This window comes from Python bivittatus, unplaced genomic scaffold (genome assembly GCF_059951505.1).
Source record: "Python bivittatus isolate LINGU-HERP-01145 unplaced genomic scaffold, Pbiv_v1 ctg000960_np1212, whole genome shotgun sequence".
NCBI classification, from domain to species: domain Eukaryota; kingdom Metazoa; phylum Chordata; class Lepidosauria; order Squamata; family Pythonidae; genus Python; species Python bivittatus.
In genome coordinates, this window is record NW_028277124.1 from 10,477,425 (window position 1) to 10,500,884 (window position 23,460).

The 23,460-nt window shown below is 38.8% G+C and overlaps 2 protein-coding genes across 6 annotated transcripts in view; both read left to right on the top strand.

Moving 5' to 3' along the window:
* Positions 1-5,612: 5,612 nt before the first annotated feature.
* On the top strand, positions 5,613-10,153 carry PET117 (PET117 cytochrome c oxidase chaperone). Of its 2 annotated transcripts, XR_015794209.1 has the most exons (3): positions 5,652-5,789; positions 9,120-9,252; positions 10,007-10,141. XR_015794209.1 is itself a non-coding variant. In XM_007431828.4 (2 exons), exons 1-2 carry the CDS (start codon positions 5,694-5,696, stop codon positions 10,148-10,150), a joined length of 240 nt encoding a protein of 79 aa, XP_007431890.1. In that variant the 5' UTR covers positions 5,613-5,693; the 3' UTR covers positions 10,151-10,153. The 2 variants fall into 2 exon arrangements, 1 of the variants encoding a protein (XP_007431890.1); XM_007431828.4 differs by lacking the exon at positions 9,120-9,252 and having other exon boundaries at positions 5,613-5,789; positions 10,007-10,153.
* Positions 10,154-10,289: 136 nt separating this feature from the next.
* The window catches only part of KAT14 (lysine acetyltransferase 14), a 30,979-nt gene continuing 17,808 nt past the window's right edge, over positions 10,290-23,460 (top strand). For 3 of the 4 annotated variants that reach the window (XM_007431825.4, XM_007431826.4, XM_088131322.1), the window contains exons 1-3: positions 10,290-10,546; positions 12,578-12,696; positions 21,359-21,480. In XM_007431825.4, coding sequence (XP_007431887.1) covers positions 10,291-10,546; positions 12,578-12,696; positions 21,359-21,480 — 497 coding nt within the window. In that variant the 5' untranslated portion in view covers position 10,290. Of the gene's footprint in view, positions 10,547-12,577; positions 12,697-15,957; positions 16,200-21,358; positions 21,481-23,460 lie in introns of all 4 variants that reach the window. The other variant, XM_088131321.1, reaches the window with a different exon arrangement.

A 23,460-nucleotide genomic window follows, 5' to 3' on the forward strand; every position in this document is an offset into this window, starting at 1 on the left:
CTTGGAAAGGAGCATGCGTGCTGCAAACATAACGGTGTCAACAAGCCCTCTACCTGTCTGACCGGTTGGAGCAGCTCTGTTTTGTTCCAACCCTTCCTTAGGCATGAATGTTTGCAAAGAATGTAACTTCTAAAATTAAGGGAGGGGGGGATGCCCAGCATTGTAGACTTCCCTTTATTTGGGGAAAGCATCATCACCCAATTTCACCCTACCAGCACAGATTGTCCAGAGCCTTGGAAACAGAATTGTGTCCCTGAGACTTTTGGATCTGTTTTGATTTATATGATATATACTCCAAAGTACTTCGTCTTAATAGAAAGAGTGTGTGTGTGTGTGTTGAGCCTGCACATGAAGTATATAACCAAAGTACATATAGTATCTTCATGGGATATTTAACTACAAATTGACAGTTGAAACCTTCCTTTCCCCCTAAGCTTGATGATCCTTCCAAGTAGCCTCAGTGATGTTATTAGAATAATTTATTTTTATACCATTCTTCCGATGTTTTCAGTGGGTGGATTCATATGTTACAGTTAGCACAGCATGGCTTGCTTTACTTTTGCTTAGCACAATGTGTAAACCCAGACATAGTGGTTTATTCAACTGTACTGTAGTCAAAACCAACATAATTATTCATGTTGTTTCCTTTTGTAATTAAGCAATTAAATAACTCATTTTGAATATGTATATATTATCTTCCTCATGAGTTTTTATTTTTTCAATATTTATATTACATGTAAATATGTAAATGTAAGATTTGTTCCATTCTAAAATAGTCATTATTCATGTATATGGAATCTTCTTGATGATGATGATAATGCATAACCAGAGTTCCCAAGGCAGCCTGCACAAGGACAAATCTTGGCTAGCTTGCTCAACTATCCAGACCACATTCTGCAGGATAGGTGGGATAGCTGCCCAGTTCCAAGCATTCCTTCCTGGAAAGAAGGATTAACTGCATCCTTGCAAATTCTAATCTTCCCAGGAGACCCTGTGACACTAATGGGACTTACATGGAACATGGATGTCCTCCATTGGCTACTTGCAAAAAAAACTGCTGCCAACTGAAATTATTACTTTAATCAATGTAGAAGAAGAGCTGTGTTAATCTGTGGTGGCAAAAAATCAGAAGTCTGGTAGTACTTTTCTGAGTAACAGATTTCAGTAAATGGCATAAGCTTTCCTTTCACTTTGTCATATGCATAGAGTGGCTAGACTGATGTAGGATTTAAAATTGGGAGAGATTGGGGGGAAAGTGGGAGAAAGGAGGGGAAGATAGGATGCAGGTTACCAGTGAGACAGATTACAGATACCTTATCAATTAACAATTCTAATGTGTTAAAAACCCATTGTATTTGTTGAGAAATAGCCTGAAACCTTTTGATATTTGTGAGTTCAACAATTTCTCATTCAATACTGCTATTAAAGTCCCTGTTTTCCAAAACAGTCACTCTGAATTCTGTACAGGTGGTCTGATATGGCCTAATGGCTAATCAATAATAGTAAACTAAACTGTACAGATGGACCTCACTTAATAACCACTTGTTCAGTGACTGTTCAAACTTGTGACAGCGCTGAATGAGTGGTATTTACAACTGGCCCTCTGAGTTCCGGCTGTCACAGCATCCACACAGTCACATGGTTGCCATTTGTGACCTTCTTTGCTGACTTCCAACAAGCAAAGTCAATGGGGAAGCTGGCAGGGGGTCACAAATGGTGACCACGTGATGTCCTTGCTTAACAACCTGTAGTGATTTACTTAACAAAGGCAACCAGGACTGCTGGAATTGATGTCATTAAGCGGTGTGCTTTATGATCACGTAGCTCAGCAATGGCAGTTCTGGTCCCAATTGCCATCATAAACTGAGGACTACCTGTAATCAAGTGTCCTGGGAGATTAAATTGCTCTGCTATTATTTTGTCCTCATTATGAGTCCTGATCTCAAACTTGCATCCATTAATTCTTTTAGGCAAAGTCTGGGCTGTTTCTCCAATGTAGAATCCAGAGGAGCCTTGTTGGCAAATGATGGCATATATCACATTGGAGGAAAAGCAGGTGAAGGCATCTCTTCTCTTGTGTGTGTATTTGGGTGTGTAATGATGCTGTTGCTGTAGATGTGGGGCAAGGTAGACATCTGGGTTTGTTGCAGGACCTGCTTCCCATGTTGGCATCATTGTCCTGTTGCTTCTTGTTGCTTCTGAGAAGCTGCTTCAAGTTGGGTGGTTGTCTGTATGCAAGTATGGACGTGCCACCCAGTGACTAAGAAAATGCAGTATCATTCAGCATCAATCAATCTTTCATCAAATTCCATCATGACTTCAACAACTTTCACTCCCCATTAACCTCAGCCTAGACCTATCTACAAGTCCACTTCCTTTATGCCACTGTAAAACTACACAATGGACACATAAACACCTTCCGAGGTGATCAATGATGAGGCAGGGGGCAGCCATTTTAAGGAACTGCAGGCACACCCCTGGTTGCTTGTGGCTTCTCTCCATGGCCATTTTGCCTTGGGCATCAGGAGTGACCAGGCAGTGTAGAAGACTAGTCAGGCATGGCCCCTTATCTACATGGGTCTAGTGGTCTCATGCTAAACTGCTAAACATGAGTAAAAATAATGCTCCAGCTTGTGTGATAAAGTGGATCTGGCTGAAGCAGGGAGTCCATCTGACCACACTTGTAGACAGCCCTCACCTTTTGAGAAAGGGGGAAGATATGAGCAAGAGAGCAATAGTGAGCAAGAGAGAGACGGATGAGTGAAGTGGATATAATGGGTGTTTTGACAGTAGTTTTAGGTGGATATGAGGTAAAAAGAGAAGTCATACCTTATATCTATATACGGACAGATCCATGACTGCAAAGGCTTATTTTGTGCAAACTGATCTAATCTGTTTTGATTTATTGTTTTGGGGGGCATGTCAAATGGTGGAGATTTATTAGGATATTTTTACATTACAGTACAAAAAGTTACACTTTTATGCTTATTTTGTGAGCTATGCTTTCACAATGTTTTTAGCTGGGTCACATGTAAGGAAATAATGAAGAACCAGAAGGATTTGTGTCTCCAATCCATGTTTTTGCCTCATGGCAACTCCCCAGAATGTTGGGCTTGTGATTATAATGTCTTGTTTTGTGGAAATTGATGTGATTTCTGGTTTGAGGTAGATCCTATCTGTAAGGGATTGATTTTGACCCAGATCCTCCTTCTAATTTCTCCTAGATGAGACAAATAAAAGTTTTAGCGCAGACCTCCTAACCTAATTTTTAGGGCTATGCAAAGTATCTGAAAGAGTGCTTTGCAAAACATTAGTGCAGACAAAACACCTCTCCTTGAACTGTTATAGCAGCAACATCCTTTGGAAAGCTTGTCTGGCTGGTTTGAAAGCTGTTTTGTGTTCTCAGTGTGTGTGTGTGCGCGCGCGCAAATATAACCACTGTTTTGTTGACAGTCTTGGTGAAAGTATTGTGTGCCATGCACATACCTGTACAGACAATCAGGGACAACCTTCAAAATATTACATCCTTTATAAGGACAGCGGTTAATTGATTGCCATTTGTTCCTTAAAAACAAAGGAACATAGTATTCAACTCTAGAGTCTGGAGGTTTCTTTTTCTTGAGTCTAAACAACTTTCTGATTTACTGATTGCTGAAATAACACCATAGACCGGCCGGATACTGCTCCCCAGCTTATAAGTAACCTTATCTAGAGTCATCCAACCATTGATGTGCTGAAGATGTTATAAGTCATTAGTGGAAAAATAATTGGAAGTAGAGAGGGTTATTAGGATCATGCTACTTTTTGAATTTGTGGGTTGACACAGAATCTTAAAAATAAGGGTTGGAAGTAGAGATGGGCAGGATTTGGATCTGATACGGGCAGTGGCCCTGTACTTGCCAGCTGCTTCTTAAATGAACTGTACCTTTTCCTGGGCTAACACGGCAGCCATGTGATTTAGGAATATAGCGCTCCTGTCACTGCCTCAAATACATATTTTCCTGAGCCAGCCAGTTACAGTGTAACCCCAGAAAAAGCTATCAACAGGTTCAGCAAACGTGCCTACTTTGGATCCAAATACTATACACATTTGGTTGGAAGGGATCTTGGAGATCATCTTGCCCAACCCCCAATGAATGCAGAAATCTACTAATTTAAACCCATGGATTATTGGGAAGCTGCTGGTGAAATCATTATGTCAGGTGACTAGAACATAATGAAACAGTGCACTGATGGACTCATTTAAAAAACGCTCAGCAAAAAAATAGGTAGTTCAGGAAAGTAAAAATAGTAATTTTGAAAAGTAGTCTACCAGCTTTTGAACCAAGGATCTTCTATGTGTCAAACATATAACCACTAAGCCACTGAGAAAGACTTGTAACAGGAGCAGCAACAGACCTTTAGGGAAAAATGGGAAAATGCAAGAAAACAATTTTGATTTTAAAGCTGGCTCATGAGCCTGCATGTATGTGCATCTTGCATACATACATATAAAAGCACATATGTCCACTAAGAATTGTGCACAGAAAGTGAAGGGATTGGCAATTGCATTTCTGGAAGGAAAAGTTGAGAGGGCATAGCAGCATAAGAATTGTCCAGTGAAGTGTTATGGCAGCCTGCATCTAGATTTGAATCCTTTGCACGTTGCTGCAAGTGTCTTCAGGGTTGATCTGCACTTTTTGCTTATCAGGGCAATAGTATCAGCCATTCACTGCCTCTGGAGTGTGGGAATGGAGGATGCGCTTGTCCACTCTCTCTCAACCTATTGCAAATGGACCCTGTACCTATTTTTTCCAGCTGCACTTCAAAAGAGCTCTTTTCCAATATGAGCCATCTTAAGCCCTTCAGAGCAGATGGTTTGTGGCGCTTCATTTTGATCTTGTCACAGCCCCAGCTCCAACTGGCAGCAACATTTAGGGAAAAATGGGAAATGCAAGAAAACAAATTTAATTTTAAAACTTCTCCAGCAGCCGATCTCTGCCCTGTGAAACCATTTTGTCCTGGGCTCCCAGGCTCTCTGTTTTCCACTGGGCAGCAAGAGCCAGCTTTCACTGTCCTGGCCTCAATTTAATCACCTTTCCTAACCCAGCATTTTCCTACCCACTCTAGAAGCTCAGCACTACATTCCGGTCTTGCAACTCCCAGTGGCTATTCTTCCCATTCCTGCTCAGGCTGGGTGAAGCATGCTGCTCTTGCTCCCCTGCTCACAATACCCAATAGTTCCATTTCCCCTTGGTTTTGTCTTCTGTTCGCACACCCGAAGATCTGAATGCAGAAAGCCTGCCATATCTGAGGTATTTTTCCATCAGTTACTGCTTTTGCCTCTAGGTTTCTTCAGAAAATCGCAGATTGAATTAAGAGTATTTTTGCTACAATCTTATTCCTCAATTTTAGAAATGCTAGGTCAACTGTCCAACAAATGTGCTGCGTCTTTTTATCAGGGTGAAAACAGAGTTACTCAAGAAATTAGGGTCAATGTTCTACCTCTTGAATATGGCCGAACGAAAGCATAGATTCTTTCCGGAAAGAAAGCCTCCACGCAACGCGCGTCAATCAAATCTGTTGAGCATGCGTAGGACATAGAAGACGTGGGGCGTCCGCGCAGACGCGCATGCTCTTAAGCACCTTGTCTGCAACGCTGTAATTCGTTTTCATGCTTGGTCTCGTGGGAGGTTGTGGCGCTCCGTCGTGTCATGTCGGCGGCTTCTAAGGCAGCCCTGGGGGTTTCTGTCCTGCTTTCGGGCGGAGCTATTGTTGGTGTCCACGTCCAACAGAGACGTCTCAGAGAGGTAATGTCAACTTAAGAGATTTCTCATACGCACGAGATCCTGCTTCCGCGTTGAATTTGGGAGCCATTTTTCTCTCTCTCGGGTCAGAAGTAACAGTTATTCCATAGAGAAGCTATGGAGGAATCTGCGGTTTTATATTGCTGTACTAGGGCAGTTGCAAAAGGTTTTTAAAAGCATATGTAATTTCGTCGTTTCTCTTTCAAGAAAAAGCAACATTAAATGATTTTTCCTTCCAGTACCTCTTCTGTGAAGAAAAGTAAGGGAGTTGGAGTTTTTAAATGTATGTAATGTCAGTGCGTTCTAAGGCTTATACTGAATTTGAACTGGGAGAGTTTCTGAGAGACAATTTAAGTGGATTTACTTTTGCTTAACCTGAAGGCTGTGTTGTAAATTTTTTGTTTTCTTCCTGGAAATCTAAGCCAGCTTTTATCATATTCCTAACTAAGGTTTCTTATAAGAAGCAAGCAATAACCTGTAAATTTGTGTTACATTTTGTTTCTGGGTAGGGATATTATTTACAATGGGTTTCCCTCAGTTCCATGCAGAGAGTGGAAAAAGGAAAAATAGGTAAATTGAAATCCTCTAGCACTAAAAGCGTCTAGGAAAATCCCTGTACAGTAAGTTTCTGCAAACTCAGGTAAGGATGTAGCTGGGCAGCAGGGAGGTTGGTACAAACAACAATAGTGTTAGCTTATCCCAACAGCTCAACATCACATATAAAGCCTTACATCCAATCATCTATGGAACAATGCTTCTGACAACTGGAAGGGCCCTAGATGACAGTTGTCACGCTGCCCCCTCTACTTTGGAGTTGTGCCCATTTCAGGTGATTCATCAGATACATCTCTTCTACTTAACATTCAAATAGAGAAGGGGAGCTAAAAGTAGGGATCAGAGCAAGGTTTTCCTTGCCCCTTTCCCAAGTGTGGCCCACCCTCAATTTCCCACCTCTGCTCATCAACAATTTTGGTGGCATCCCTCTTTTCCCAATATTTCTCCTCACCCCCCATTTTCTTTTCCTCCCAAAATCATTGGGAATAACAATAAAACAGAAGAGGGAATATAAGAGAACATAACATAATTAAAATACAAATAATAAAATCTTTCCATTATACTGTATTGTTGACTACCTTCCCAGCCTGCTTTAACCAATTTAATGTGCAGCCAGCTCCCTTAATCACTGTCTCATAAAATCACACACTCTTTCATGCTATCTTACTCAGTTGCATCCCATCTCATATTACTTCCCATTATTCCCCTTGAAATTCAACTTTCACCTGAATTTCTGGGGAATAGCTTCTATTCATGCGTGTCCTCTTGTTGGTAATCTCCTCATCTGTTAATCAAAGAGGCTTACCTCCTGTACAAACTAATCCCAACCAAACTCATTCCTCTTCATTTCTACTGTGTTTCAGTCTCTGTTTTATCCTAAATATTTTAACAGTTTGTAAATTCTGGCAGTGAAGTTGGTCCTCACCTTGTTGCAATAGCAGTTTAATCTCTTAATAATCCAGTGAACACCATCTTTTCATCTGTGGTTATTGTTTCTTACAAGCTGCAAATGCTGCTTCCACTGCATAGTCTTCCACTGTGGCCCAACACACAAAGACTGATGATTTCTGTTCTGTTTTCGTCTGCTTTATTCTTCAGGCCCTGAGGGCCTCCAGACCACAAACAACTTTGGAATCGCATTACCCACTTTGCCACACACTGTGATCCATTTCTGACTTCTCACTGACCTGTTAGCCCCCAGCTTGTTTTAGCTGCTCCTCACAGTACAACTCTTGACACTGAAGGGATTGTATTTGCTTTTCTTTCTGATTTCTAATAAATTATTTTCTTCAGGTACTTCCCTCTGGAATGTTGGCAACATTTAGGGAACAGGATTATTATTTTCATCTATGGTTGTTTGCTCACTATTTCCCTATTTGGTGATAGGGCCATATACTCCACTTGGGGAAATGCAGGGCTAAACTAATATGCCTCCTTCAGTTGCGTTTCCACTGCTTCCTCCATTGCCTTCATGGCTGATAATTCTATCTGGGAGTTTCCAATTCTTCCAGACAGTTTTACTGTCTGGGACTAAGTAAATCCGCGGATCTTGAGGAAAAATGAAGATGATTTTCAGGGTCCCAGGTTCTGGGTAAGAGAGCCACCATATTCTCAATTCCCTGATATTAAGTGCTATTCTTCTTCCCGCTCTCTGCCTTCTGCCTGCAGAGAACTCTTCTCACCTCAGTTTCTTTTCTCTTCCACTTCAGAGGCTAGGTAAGGCAATGTTGAATTATTCTTGCTATTGATGATGAGATTTTTTGTTACTATCACTGTGTACAATGTGAGGAATAAAATAAAGTACATAATGTATAGTTCTCATATCCCTGAGAAGTCCAGGGAAGGAAATACAGGCACAGATGTGATTATTCCTTTTTCTGATTAATTAATATTAATTATTAACTAGAACATTGTCTAATCAGATGAGCTGCATGTCACAACTGCTGCATGTCACAACTCTTCTGCTTTTTTCTCAGCCAGTAGTTATATTGTTAACTCAACCCCCAAAGGCCAGAGTCCCTTCTCACCACCTCTGCTGGTGTCCAGGACAGATCTTTGTTCAGTAGGACCCACGTGAAGCTCTGATAACTTTCAGTGGCAGATACACAAACATTCAGAAAATTCTAAAACAGCAAATACAGAACTATATCTTTGATATAGCTAGAACTATAACTGTAAATTATGCTCATGTAAAATAAATCTTTTGATAATGCAGTTGCAACAAATCTTTTGTAATGAAAAGATGTATTTCTAGTGTTTAACTTATTTGTAGATTAAGAAGAATAGTTAACAGTAGAAGCAGATTGAAATAAATTAATATAGTCTTTGGTTCATGAGCTGACAACCTTACCAATATTATTCTTTTTAAGAGTTACCATATTTTTCTTTGGCATATTGCATTTCTGATGTTGAATTTGTACCCATTTATTATTTTGCATAGAAACTGGTCAGTTTGATTAGTGCATTAGGATGATACAGAAAAATAAGATATAATTATTATATCCTATCCTAGAGAAACTACTAATGGTGCCCCACAAGGGAGATATGGTAGGGCTGACAGGAAATGAGGGGCATCTAAGGATCAGTAGCTGCACCACATTGGAATGGGCTCCCAATAGACAACTGATTGGCTCCTACCCTGACTGCCTTCCAGAAGCTGTTCAAAACAGAGCTCTTCTGGAAGGCATTTTGGCTTTGATTCCATCTTGGTTTGGTTAATTTAATTTCCTTCTACATTTTCATTGTTTTGTTTATATACTTGTTTATATATTTTTACAGGTAGTCCTTACTTAATAACCATTTGTTCAGCGACCATTCGAAGTTACGACAGCACGGAACAAATGGTATTCACGACTGATCCTAGAAATTACGGCCCTTGCAGCACCCCCGTGGTCAGGTGATCAAAATTCAGGTGCTTAGCAGCCTGTCTGCATTTATGACTGTAGTGTGTGCTTCAACTCCCCCACCCGCCTATCTCCCCCATCTCTGTCCCTTTGGCCACTCTGCCTTCCTCTGCCCCTGCTGCACTCTGCCACTCCCACTGCCCTTCACTCTGCCCTGCACCCCTCCCACACCTCATCAGCAGTGGAAGGAAGAAGACTTGGAGTGGCAGGATGGCAGGGGTGGTGGAGTGCAGGGCAGCATAGGTGGCAGAATGCAGGGCAGCCAAAAGGGCAGAGATGGTGGGGAGATAGGCAGGTGCAGGGAGTTGAAGTAGAGATGAGCATGGCAGGGCAGGAGCAGCATGAGGTCCTCACCTAATGACGGCATGACTTAACAGCTGCAACCAAGACTGCTGAAACTCCATTGCTATGTGGTATGGTTACGTGATGTTTCTTTAATGAGTACATCACTTAATGAAGGAAATTCCAGTCTCAGGGTCATTAAGCAAGGACTAACAACATATGAATATTTTTTGCTTATTGTATATTGTTTCCTAAGTATCTTATCTGTAAAGGTCTGTAATATAATTAATAATATTGTATAATTATAATATTATTAATAATCTCTGTGTGTCTGATGGACAGTAGACCATGAAGCTTATGCTGCAATATATGTTAGTTTTTGAAGTGTTCTTAATTTTCTTATAGCAGTACTATGGATCTTTTACAATCTTTCAGTAATATTATATGAGAATTAATGTAATTATTAATATCTTTTTTCAGAGGCTACGGGAAGGTGTGTACAAAGATCTTGAAAGACAGAAATACAAGGAACGTTTTCATCTTTTAGATGAACATATTACTTTGACTGCACAACTTGAAACAGAGAATAGCAAAATGCTAATGGCAAGAAAATCCCAAGTGTGAAAGGAAAGAGCTGTTGTTGTAATTTTCTATTAAATAATTTTATTGTTGTCATATTTACCAAGGCAGTCATACTGATCATGCTTTTTAAATATTAGAAGAAAACATTTCTTATATAGTGAAAATAATTCTACATAGGCACAATGGATAAAAATCCATACATGAGTGAGATGATGAATTGTCATGATGATGAAGCTACAAGAACATCTCCTTCAGAAGGGCTGGAAGAGGGAGAAGTAGAAGGAGAGACTCTTCTCATAGTAGAATCTGAAGATCAGGCATCAGTGGATTTGAGCCATGATCAAAGTGGGGACTCTGTGAATAGCGATGAAGGGGATACATCATGGACAGAGGAGATATCTTATTACTGTGAAAGATGTCAAAAATGGTTGCCAGCAAGTAAGACTTCCTAATTCTTGATCTTTATATTGCGTCCTTTATGAATTAGAGTTTTTAAATTTACTGTTTTTACTCCATTTTACATAAACACACATGTCAGCCTCCTAGCCCACACACATTCTCCACACTGGAACCACCTCTCTTCTAGTTTTGCTGGATTCCTACCAGTTCTGTCTTTTAAGTATATGACATAGATTACAGTCTTCTTAAGACTAGGCTAAACCACAAGGAATCCATTAACATAAATTTTTGCATGACAAGTTCTTTTTTAAAAATATAAATATATATTAATAAATATATATTAGCTGTTTGGACATATTTTAATCAACATTTCTTTGTTGCATAGCAGAGAAAATATATGCTTTTTTTTTCTGTGAGAAGCCACCAGGGAATCCCAGGTCTATAGGTTAGAGTGCAAAGTTCAGAAACATCCAGAAAGACGGCAATCACAAACCATTTCTGTTCCTGTATTAAGAATATTCTATGAAGTCAGGCCCTTCTAAAGAACAGATTTCTTTAATGCTTATTTGTTAATTTTTATATGTGGCTGATGGCACTTAATTTTCTTCAGGAGTTTAAGTTGGCTTGCATTTCCTTTAATTTATGCCCGTCACAACAACTCTGTGAGGTTAATTTGGCTGAGTGTGTGACAGGCCCAAAGTTACCCAGTGAGTTTCCATGGCTGAGGGGAGACTTGAATCTGGCATAACACCTTAACCAATATGTTACATTTTAAATTTGTACCTCTTGTAGCCTCAAGTTAAACAAATCTGAAAGGTAGACACAAATTGTCCTTTTTTTTCAATTCTGCATGGTTTCTCTAATGTTTTAAAAAGCAGTCTCCTTGATCAATTTTTTGTATGCATTGTCGCCCCATTTATTAAGCAAAATCAAACATAGCCTGCTTTCTATGCAGAAACCCAGTTAAAGCAAGTATATAGCTTTTTTGCTAACATTTTGCTTGCACATAGGGGTGGTTGTTGTCTGGAAAAAAAGGCTGCTGATGTTTAACTGTATAAATAGCATTAACATTACAGCAAAATAATACTATTGACAAAATGCACATATGCACATGCATGCACACCCCCCATCCAAAAAGAAACCAGCCAAAACTAACATAGAGCCTTTGTATTTTTTAATGCACCCTGAAGATCAGTATTTATAGAAGAGAAGAGCATTTATGGCCGTCTATTATGGTCCAAGTAAATCAACATTGTACTAAGCATTTTTTACATTTATTGCAGCATTAACAGTGCTTACTCTGAAGCACAAAGACGCATGCACACATTAATCTTTAAATTAGCTGCTGGAAATATAAAGTACAAATTATATATATCCCACTCATCCATCCATATGCTTAATTGCAACCTATCCACTGATGTAAACTTCTGCATAGCATTTTTTTTTTTTTTTTTAAGAAAATCTACTGTAATTTACCACAAAGGCTGACTGTCATGTAACCGAGAAGAGTCTTCTGTCTGGCCACATGCTTAACTGTTGCTTTCTTCTTCATGCTTCCTACCCACGATCTCGGTCAGTTTAAACCAGTAGCAACAAGGACGATTGATTAGTTCTGCTGTATTGCTTAAGCTGTCAAAAGTTTGAAAAAAAGCAACTCAAGCACAAGCCATGGAATAACAGCTCAGTCACACGCTTGGACACTTGAAATACTAAAGTTTTGTTCTGAAATGGAAAAAAAGAACATGTTTTGTTCTGATTTTAGTGTAGAACTGCCAGACAAAAGTGTTTGGTTTTGAGCGTGAAACAACAAACAGCTGTTTTCAGGATGGAATCTTTTGAATTGAAGTGTTTTGCACAGCCCTAGCCATCTAGTGTATTTTTTCTGTATTCTGTTCATTACTATCAATAAGAAAGTGGTAGATTCCAAGATTTCTGTTCAAGGGTCATCCTATCTCTATTCATTGTAGTTTACTCTCAGGTAATTACTTTGTAATATACTTTATAATGATGTGGCTTATGCTGTTTGTTTTTGTGGGGAAAAAAAGAGGGCTGATTTTTATTTATTTACAGGTCAGACGAGAGAACAAATCACCTATCTTAAAGGCGATAACTTTTTCAAGTTTACTTGCTCTGATTGCGCCGAAGATGGGAAGGAGCAGTTTGAACGGTTGAAGCTAACATGGCAGCAAGTAAGTAGCAAGCTAACTAATAAAGTTCATATTATGTAATGATAAAGTAGTTCAGACTTCTTTATATGTTAACATTGGAAGAGTTCTTTAAACTATGACTTCTGTCCCCTGTTCAGTAAACAATGTTTAAAACATTTCGTGTGTGTGTGTTTCTGTGTGTGCAATTTTTATTAAGAATTTTGATTATAGTAGTAAAATCTAATATAAACTAAAGAAAGAGAATAGGGAGAAGTAAAAAGTGCAAGAAAAAAAAGAAGAGAAAAGTAGGAATAAGGAAAGAGAAAAGAAATACATAAAGTAGTGACTTCCAGCTATCATAACAAGTATAAACAAGTTTAGTGACTCTTCACCTCCTCTAAGGTTACAAACATCTATCTCTTCATCCCATATCCCATCTCTTATCTGTAAACAAATCCATAAAATCTTTTCAGTCCCAGTGTCAGCAGAAAGTCCATAAAGGGTTCCCAGAGGTAACATATCTTGTTTTAATAAATAAATCAACTTTATATTCCTTCCTTTTATTTCTAACAGTCTTAATCTTTAGTTCATTCAAATATTGTAGGATTTGATTTCTCTTCATTTCTTTTTTGTCCCATTGCACAGAATTCTTCAAGACTTTAACAAGTCTCTTTTGTAAATCAAGTTGGAAAAAATTATCCAGTGACAAACTCTGTTTGTCATTTGTATTTCCCTTTTAAAAGCCTCAGCCAATTTCTTTTGTAGATCCAGTGAAACATCCTTTTCTAAATCATTCTCTTCACCTGTCAGTTGTAAATCCACTTTCGATACTATATCTTGTCAGCTAAAATTTGTTCTACATCTGTCATTTCTTCAATAACATATTTTGGGCATAGTCTATCCATAGAAGCAGATATCATTATTAACGTTGTTGATATCATGGCTACTATTTTCTGATTCCATTCTTCAAAAGTCTCATTCAGTATTTTCATTGTTAGAACGTTTTGCAACATTTTGCAGGTTTGTAAATCTTTCCTCTACCTAAAAACTTTAGTCCCCTCTAGTGTCCAGTTTCTGAAATAATGAAATTGCTTATCTTTGTTTTGCAATGTAAAAACCAAAACAGAATCTGTTTCTCATGAAAAGCTGTTTGTTCTTTATAATTAATTCCAAAATATTATTGTAAAAGTTTCAGTATTCCAATTTTATATGGACCCTTAATCTGTTTATAACTTTCTAAGATCAAAGTCTTATTTAGCTTTTTGCTGTTTATTTCAGTTTCTTTAAATTCTGAAGCTTGATTAAAAATTTCTTTCATTCAGGATTGAAGGCAGACTCACCCCATGTTTTCAAACTTGTTTGTCCGAAGGTCTTTAACAATTTAGAAGTAGTTAATGAGCAATTTCCGAAAGTGATTAGAAAGTGAGGTTTGTGAACTTAGTGTCCTTTTAAAGTCTCCGCCACAGTTGCAAGCAAGATGACCAATCCCGTCTTCTCCTGGCACTCAAAGCCTTGGAAAACCTCTATCCCGCAGTCTGTTTGCAAGGAGCAGCTGTCAGGAGCACATGTAAGCAATCTATGAATAGACTTATCCGGAGAGGTATCCTGGAGACTGGTCTACTCACCAGTTCCATGGATTTTCCTGTGATTCTCAGCTCCGTCTTCAGTTCACCATACCTCCCCCAGAAGTCCCAATAATATTTAAAATCTCCCCCACCCTTTGGAACTCTACCATTCTGTAACTTGAATCCATTAGTTCATGCCCTGAATCTTGGATTATAGAACAGAGGTTGTGCCTTCCTCTGTGTAGTAATCCTTTAAGATTCTTGAAGAGAACTGTTCCCTCTGTCTTTGTTGATAGGGTACAAGAGGATTTCATAGCTTGATCATCTTGGTAGCCCTTCTCTGAATCAGTACTAATTTATCTAAATCCTTAAAGAATATTGTTCTGAAATAAACATAGTATTAAGGCAAAATGTTTTCTCAAGTGGAACTGTTACTTTCTTTTGTTTGAAAACTACAATAATTTTGATGCAATCTAAAGCTGTGTTTGCATTTTTGCAGCCATATCTCATTTCTAATTCATGTAGTTTGTGCTACTCACATTTTCAAGATTTTTTTCAGATTCATTGCTACCTGTTTTTAATCTGTGCATTTGATTCCTATTTTTTAAATGAAGAATTTTGCATTTATTTCTAGTAGATTTTATACTTCTTTTCCACCCAATTTTCTAACTTGGCAAAATAGTTTTTAATTTTATTTCTGTTTTTCCTAAACTTTCTGATTTTTGTGTCATTTGTACATTTAAAAATATAAGGACTTGATTTAATAGATCATTATAGGGAAAGGGTTGTCTATTAAATCCAAATGTCCATTCAGTTCAGATTTGCATAATTCACATAATTCATGTCACTTGCATAATTGTATGATTGAAAGTTTTGCATCATTTATGTCAACTTACCTCATTTGAAAATGATCCAAAAACATGAGCTGTCTGGACAGACTTCAGAAAAAATGAACTCGTCTCTTATTTCAGGATTGCAGATTTGTTGTGCTGTATTAGAAGTCCATTAACTGGAAGAAATAGGTATTGTTAAATCAATATTTTGCCTTATTTCTTCCTCTCTCCTTTTTCAAAATCATCATTGAAATGTGTTGTAAATAGCAGGATCCAAGAACAAACAAGGAATCCATTTAATATTTTTCTTCACACTGATTAGGAACAATCGGTAAGCATTTCACCATATTTATCCATGCAACAGTGGATCTGTGTAATAGTAGTACTATTCAACCCATGCAGAAACAGCTGCTTTATCAGTATTTAATTGAGCAGTATTATCAGAAGCTTTATGGAAGTCAAGATCACAGTACAGTGGAACCTCTAGTTACGAACTTAATCCGTTCCGTGACTCTGGTTGCAACTCGAGTTGGTCTCAAGTCGAGGTAAAGTTTCCCATAAGGTTCAATGTAAATATGGTTAATCCGTTCCGCCCTCCAAATTTGGTTGCACCACGAGGCAAATTTCCCCATAAGGTTCAATGTAAATACGGCTAATCCGCCCTCCGAATTTGGTCGCACCCCGAGATAAATTTCCCCCATAAGGTTCAATGTAAATACGGCTAAACAGTTCTGAAACACATGCATTTTATTTTTAAACCTCAAAAACATGAAAAAAAGTATAGTACAGCACAGTATGAAGAGGGAGAATGAGGTGGGGAGGCAGTTATAGTTTGGAGGGAGAGTCCCCCTCCAAAGGGACATCGGGGAGATCTTCAGGGGTTTCCTCTCTTTTTTGCCTCTTAGCTGCAGGCTCAGTTCTGGGGAAAAACTTGTCTAAAGTCAGTTGCCAGCCTGCTCTGCATTTTCTTTGGAGCCATGCTGACAAGCACACCAAAAACCTTCCAAACGCCACAAAACACACCACAAGCCTCACCGAACGTCTCCTTGCTACCGCGATCTCGCCCACAGGAAGCCGCGACCGCGTGGCAGCAGGGAAAATGGCCACGGATCTGGTTCGTAACTCGAGGTGGAGTTCGCAAGTAGAGGTAAATTTTTGGGGCCGGAGCTGGTCGTATCTCGAAAAATTCGTAAGGAGGGGCGTTCGTAACTAGAGGTACCACTATATTTATGCAATCAGCTAAGGATATTATTTGGTCAAAGCTTGATTTAAGCCTAATTAGCCATGACAAATCCATGCTGACCTAGCAATCACTGAATTGGTGTCAGGATACATATAATTTGAATGTTTTATAGTTTATGCTGGAATCTTCCAAATATTGCTACCAGACTAATTAGACTACAGTTCTCCAGATTCTTTATTTTTTCATTTTGAAGATTGGAACAGTGTTGTCCTCCACAATCAACCTGTACTTCACATATTCTCCAGGGTCTTTAAATATAACATATGAAGATTCCTAGAGTCCAACAGAATTCCTTCAGTGCCTAAGATGCTAATAATCTGCGCTTGGGGTAATGAATCATTCAATATCAATTTCCTGGCCATCTTTCTGTTAACCTCAAGTTACACTACTTCTTTGGCCTACTTATCATGTTTGCTTGCTGAGACATAGATGTTCTTTGGAGAGAAAATGTGAAGTGACATCTTTTGGAAGCAGCACTCACCACGTACGCTGCTGCATTCTGAGCCAGTTGGAAGTTTCAGTTCATCCTACTTAAATTGATTTTAAGTATGTTGTTAATGATTCTTCTGATGCTCTGTGCAGTTCAACATTTTATTCAGTGACTTGGATGAGGGAATTGAGACAACTCATAAAGCTAGGAAGGGTAGTTAATATTTTAGTTGAAAAAGAGAAGATTCAAAAAGATCTAGACAAGTTTGAACAGTGGTGTATAATAAATATGATGGAATTTAACAAGAAGAAATGTAAAATTCTATATCTGGATAGGAAAAGCACATGTATAGGATGGGGAGACCTGGCATGGCAGTATATATGAAAAGGATTTGGTATCTTGTTGACTTGTGTTGAGCCATCAGTGTGATGGAGCTGTTAAAAAGCCAAATGCTATCTTGGGATGCATCAACAGGAGCATAGAGATCATGGGAAATAACTGTTCCACTCTACTTGCCCCGGTCAGACCCTCTTTGAAATATTGTAAGTTCAGAGAAGGTCTACTGAGATGGTGAAGGGTCTGGAAATCAAGTTGTATGAGGATCAATTAAAGGATCTGGTTAGATTTAGCCTGCACAAAAGATGACTGAGGGGAGATATGATAGCAATCTTCAAATATCTGAAGGGCTGACATACAAAAGAGAAAGAGTAATATCTGAAGAATTGTCACATGGAAGAAGGATAGATTTATTTATGTGGCACCCGTTCTGTTGCCCCAGAGGGCAAGAACAGGTGCCACATGAAGTGATGAATTCTTCTCTTGTGGTCTTCAAACAAGCTGGGTGGTCATCTATCAGAGATGCTCTAGTGGATCCTGCACTGAGCAGGGGTTGGACTAAATGATCTCTAAGATCCTTCCAGCCCTATGATTGTATGATACCACTTGCCTTCATCCTTCAAGACATGCAGCTCTTTTGAGTATTATGTTTGCATAGATTCTGGTGTAGCATTGGAGATACTTAGGAGCTACTATAATCAAATGCCTGGAAGACTTTGCTTTTCTATGTCTCCACCAGGCATTAAAAGATCAAACAAGTTTAAGGAAACTTCCTCCAGGGATTCCTGGAACTCAACTGTATCTCTTGGGGCAGACCATGGTAATTTGTCCTTACTGGTCACTAGGCGGTGAAAATGACTTAATGGCACATAATCAATCCTGCAGAATTGAGTTGTTGTAATGGCTCAGCATTTATTCAAGAGTGATCCATCCATAACAGGAGTACGACAAGTAAACAACCCAAAATTGATTGAGGAAGTAGAATTGCTTCATCAGATTCTGGATAAAATCTGTGTAGGTCAGGAAATCCTCAACTGATTCTGTCAAAGGAATGTCAGTATGAAACTTGAAAGTTCCCCAAGAGGAGTTCTTGATAGAATCTTGACCTGGTGGGAGATGATGCTGATGAGCTGAAGAATACTCCACTTGTTCTGTGTCTTATGTTATTTATCTTGCTAACTAATTTTGACTGACTTTATTGCTCCATGGAAGAATAGCATAACATCCTGAGCATGAGTTGTAATAGATGCTGTTTTGGTGCCTCCATGCACTCCAAAGAACCCTTTTCAAATTGAATCTAAAGTGCTACACGGTCCTATTTCTAAAATTACTTTCTGTAGCATAAAGACAGGTACTGGTTCAGAACTGAAAAACTAATATTAAATCTTACAATAGACTTATGGTCCTATAAGATTTGGACTGTTCCTTCAGCAGAAAGCTAAAGAGCACAGATATTATAAAGTAATATAGCAGTAATCTTTATGAGCAATGGCATAATTTTGTTAAAGTTATGAGTTGGCAAAAAATCTAGTTTACCACTAAACTCTCATGTGTTTCCTGTGCAGTGATTTAGTTCAAATGATAGAGGTGTTTATGTTTCTCTTTTGTACTGTAGTTTTATTATAAACAAACCTTACTATTTTTTTTTAAAGACAGGCACACTCAAAAGACAAGGAATACAGAAAAAGGAGAGAATAATAACGGTGAATCTCTTTTAAAGTGTGGTTCCCAGAACTGGACATTGTACTCCAAGTACATAACCAGCCATTATCTTCTGTGATTTGGATGCAATGCTTCTGAAAATGCAGCCCAAGATTTGATTTATCTTTTTAGCTGTGGTGTTATACTGATAGCTCATGTTCACCGGTGGCCTAATAATATCCCTAGATCCTGGTCATCCACTAACATTCCTGAATTCTTTTTGCTGCCCCAAGCCAAATCTTCCCAATCCTATATGTACAGTGGGGCAAAAAAGTATTTAGTCAGCCACCAATTGTGCAAGTTCTCCCACTTAAAAAGATGAGAGAGGCCTGTAATTTTCATCATAGGTATACCTCAACTATGAGAGACAAAATGGGGAAAAAATCCAGAAAATCACATTGTCTGATTTTTAAAGAATTTATTTGCAAATCATGGTGGAAAATAAGTATTTGGTCAATATCAAAAGTTCATCTCAATACTTTGTTATATATCCTTTGTTGGCAATGACAGAGGTCAAACGTTTTCTTGTAAGTCTTCTCAAGGTTTTCACACACTCTGCTGGTATTTTGGCCCATTCCTCCATGCAGATCTCCTCTAGAGCAGTGATGTTTTGGGGCTGTCGCTGGGCAACACGGACTTTCAACTCCCTCCAAAGGTTTTCCATGGGGTTGAGATCTGGAGACTGGCTAGGCCACTCCAGGACCTTGAAATGCTTCTTACGAAGCCACTCCTTCGTTGCCTGGGCGGTGTGTTTGGGATCATTGTCATGCTGAAAGACCCAGCCACGTTTCATCTTCAGTGCCCTTGCTGATGGAAGGAGGTGTTCACTCAAAATGATACATGGCCCCATTCATTCTTTCCTTTACACAGATCAGTCGTCCTGGTCTCTTTGCAGAAAAACAGCCCCAAAGCATGATGTTTCCACCCCCATGCTTCACAGTAGCTATGGTGTTCTTTGGATGCAACTCAGCATTCTCTCTCCTCCAAACACAACGAGTTGAGTTTAGACCAAAACGTTGTACTTGGTTTCATCTGACCATATGACATTCTCCCAATCCTCTTCTGGATCATCCAAATGCTCTCTAGCAAACTTCAGACAGACCTGGACATGTACTGGCTTAAGCAGGGGGACACGTCTGGCACTGCAGGATTTGAGTCCCTGGCAGCGTAGTGTATTACTGATGGTAGCCTTTGTTACTTTGGTCCAGCTCTCTGCAGGTCATTCACTAGGTCCCCCCATGTGGTTCTGGGATTTTTGCTCACCGTTCTTGTGATCATTTTGACCCCACAGGGTGAGATCTTGCATGGAGCCCCAGATCAAGGGAGATTATCAGTGGTCTTTTATGTCTTCCATTTTCTAATTATTGCTCCCACAGTTGATTTCTTCACACCAAGCTGCTTGCCTATTGCAGATTCAGTCTTCCCAGCCTGGTGCAGGTCTACAATTTTGTTTCTGGTGTCCTTCAACAGCTCTTTGGTCTTGGCCATAGTGGAGTTTGGAGTGTGACTGTTTGAGGTTGTGGACAGGTGTCTTTTATACTGATAACAAGGTCAAACAGGTGCCATTACTACAGGTAACGAGTGGAGGACAGAGGAGCCTCTTAAAGAAGTAGTTACAGGTCTGTGAGAGCCAGACATCTTACTTGTTTGTAGGTGACCAAATACTTATTTTCCATTATGATTTGCAAATAAATTCTTTAAAAATCAGACAATGTGATTTTCTGGATTTTTTTCCCATTTTGTCTCTCATAGTTGAGGTATACCTATGATGAAAATTACAGGCCTCTCTCATCTTTTTAAGTGGGAGAACTTGCACAATTGGTGGCTGACTAAATACTTTTTTGCCCCACTGTATGTATTCAGTTTGTCCTGACCAAAGGGAAGACCTTATATTTGTCATTACTCAATATGAACCTGTTGGATTTGGCCCATTTTGAAGCCTGTCAAAGTAGTTTGAATTGTGATTAGCAACTAAGGTAATTAGCCAATCCCCCTGGTTTAGTATCATCCTCAAACTTGATAAGCTTTCCTTCCATTCTGTCCTCTAGGTCATTTATAAAAACATTTAATTGTTTAACCGATGGCACTTTACTGTTGTACCATGTAGCCCACACTTATCTATCGTGTCCAAGTGTCATGCAAGACCTTGTCAAATGCTTTATTGAGAGATATACATTGCACCGACGCTATTTCTCTTTCCCTTTTTGAATATTGGGACTCTGCTATTCTCCTGTTTTTTGGCACCTCACCAATCCTTCGGCAATTTTCAAAGATTACAGTCAGCAGTTGTAAAATCATTTCTGCCAGCTACTTCAGAATATTTGAAAAGATATTTTAATATCTGAAAAGGTGAAGAAAGGGACAAAATCAAGAACGTGATGACTCCTAGAAGGACTTCCAGTCTCTTGGAAGATGAATGTTTGGGTTCTCTGTGGCTTGAGATATCAAATTGGGAAATTGAATATAGGATTGCATCAGTAATTCATCTCTGGGAATTTTTAAGTTTAGAAGGTTTTTATACATAAAACCTTCTAGAAGAGGTGGCTTTTTTTAAAAGGTGTTCCTATTAAATGAAACATTTCTGTTTGTATATTAGGTTGTCATGCTGGCTATGTATAATCTATCCCTAGAAGGAACTGGCCGCCAAGGTTATTTCAGATGGAAAGAAGACATTTGTGCTTTTATTGAAAAACACTGGAGTTTTCTACTAGGAAACCGGTAATTATTACAGTGCAGTATATTGTAATGTATGATCATTTAAGTACTCAGTGTTAACTTGGGAAATTTAGTTGCAGCAGCATTATTTTTAATTCTTGGGAGAGAGAAATGCCCCAAGCTCCAAAACTTAAAAGCTTATTAAAAAAAAGTATTTTGCATGTGCTAGTTCAGCAGCCAGTCATGAACACCAGCCAGGTACAGAGCAGGTGATATTGATAAAGTCTTTTTTTTTTTTTTTTTTTTTGCAAAAATGTGTCCAGTAGTAGAAACCTAATGTACTTAATTAGGTTAAGTACATAATGTAGAACCAAATACACGGTATTAAGCAAGTCTCTAGTATACCAGCAATCCTAGTAAAATAAAATGCTCTCCTATGCTTTTCATAGTTGTAAATCACCTGCTTACAGCTGGCTATACTTTCAGTTATTGCAACTTCTTAAATATATAGTAAGTGAAACCTCAATGTACTGGATATCAATACAGTGAACTTAGCATGGAATGGATTAATATTCTGCACCAATTTACTTATGTCATTATGTAACTAAAATGAAATTGACATATTGTATTTATGCACAGGAATACCCTCCAATTTAATCAATGTTAGTTAATAATTGACACCCCTCCCCCAATTAGTCAATTAAATTGAGTTTATATTGTACTTTAAAAACTACAGTGCCACAATGCATTATGGGGGAATGAACTTTTTTATAATAGCAAGGCAATCATTTTGTTGGAGAATCAGTGTGGAGTATGGTGTATATTTTTCTGTCTGTTTAAAGCATTAAGTGATGAATTTGTATTATTTGAAGAAATGCAGTAGAAGTGCCATTGATCAAAAGTGTGGAATAGCAGTACGTTCAGTTAAAATACGTTTTGATGTCCAGATGTGGGTCAGCACTAGAGATGTTTCAGAATTCCTTCTAGAGGATTTAACAATTTTTTAATAAGCCTGTAATAATAATTTATGAACAGTTAAAATAAAACAAATTACCGGTAGTCCTCGCTTAATGACTTCCCTGTTTAGTGGCCATTCAAAGTTATGAGGGCACTGAAAAAGTAACTTTACAACCAGTCCTTGTACTTAGGATGGTCACAATGTCCCGTGCTCACATGATCACCATTTGCACGCTTTACATCCGGCTTCCAATAAGCAGAGTCAACGGAGAAGCCAGCAGTAAAATCATATGTCATAGTCATGTGATGTCTTGCTTAACAACCATGGCGGAAGTGAAGTCGTAAGTTCATTGCGGGCATATGATGTCTCACTTAACAACTGCATTGCTTAGTGACAGATTTGTCGGTCCCAATTGTGGTTGTTAAGCAAGGACTACCTGTAAGCATACAGAGCATACAGAGTCATGAAATAAGGAACCAAACATCCATTTTAGCATGTATATGTCACATTTTAATAGATTTAAAATTATGAAATTCAGGAAAACTCTTTTACTATCTATTGGACTCCTGTGTGTCTTTTAAAGAAGAAATCAGTGAGTTCGGCTAATTGTCATGTTAAAAATACTATACTACTTCATACAATATAATCATTTGCTATAGTGGCTTGCTTTACCACAGAAGTTAACTTCATATGCTAATTCTGATCTGAAAGACTCACTGCTTTTTCTAGATACTTATGAACAGGAGGACAATAGCTATTATAGGTAGTCCTCAGTTAATGACAATAATTGGGGCTGGAATTTCTGTCACTAAGTGATGTGGTCGTAAAGTGCAACATGTGACCACATCCTGTTGCCATCATTAAGTGAGGATCGTGGGTCATTAAGCGAGGACCTCCTCACAACTTCTTACCGACTTCCAACAAGCAAAGTCAGTGGGGAAGCCAGCAGGAAGTTGCAAGTCCCAGGTGGCTTGCAAGCAGGCCAGCAGGTAGGTAAGTGGCTGCTGCAGTGCAACATGAGCACGGCAGGGCTCAGGGGGCTGCTGCCAGGTCGGGGGGAGGGTTCACGCAGGTGACTGGGCCGG

What these genes read in the sequence shown, in the direction of transcription:
- PET117 (XM_007431828.4), top strand. Translation starts at nt 5,694, where the DNA reads ATGTCGGCGGCTTCTAAGGCAGCCCTGGGGGTTTCTGTCCTGCTTTCG. An exon ending in AACAGAGACGTCTCAGAGAG is followed by an intron (nt 5,790 to 10,006) that starts GTAATGTCAACT and finishes ATCTTTTTTCAG; the next exon opens with AGGCTACGGGAAGGTGTGTA.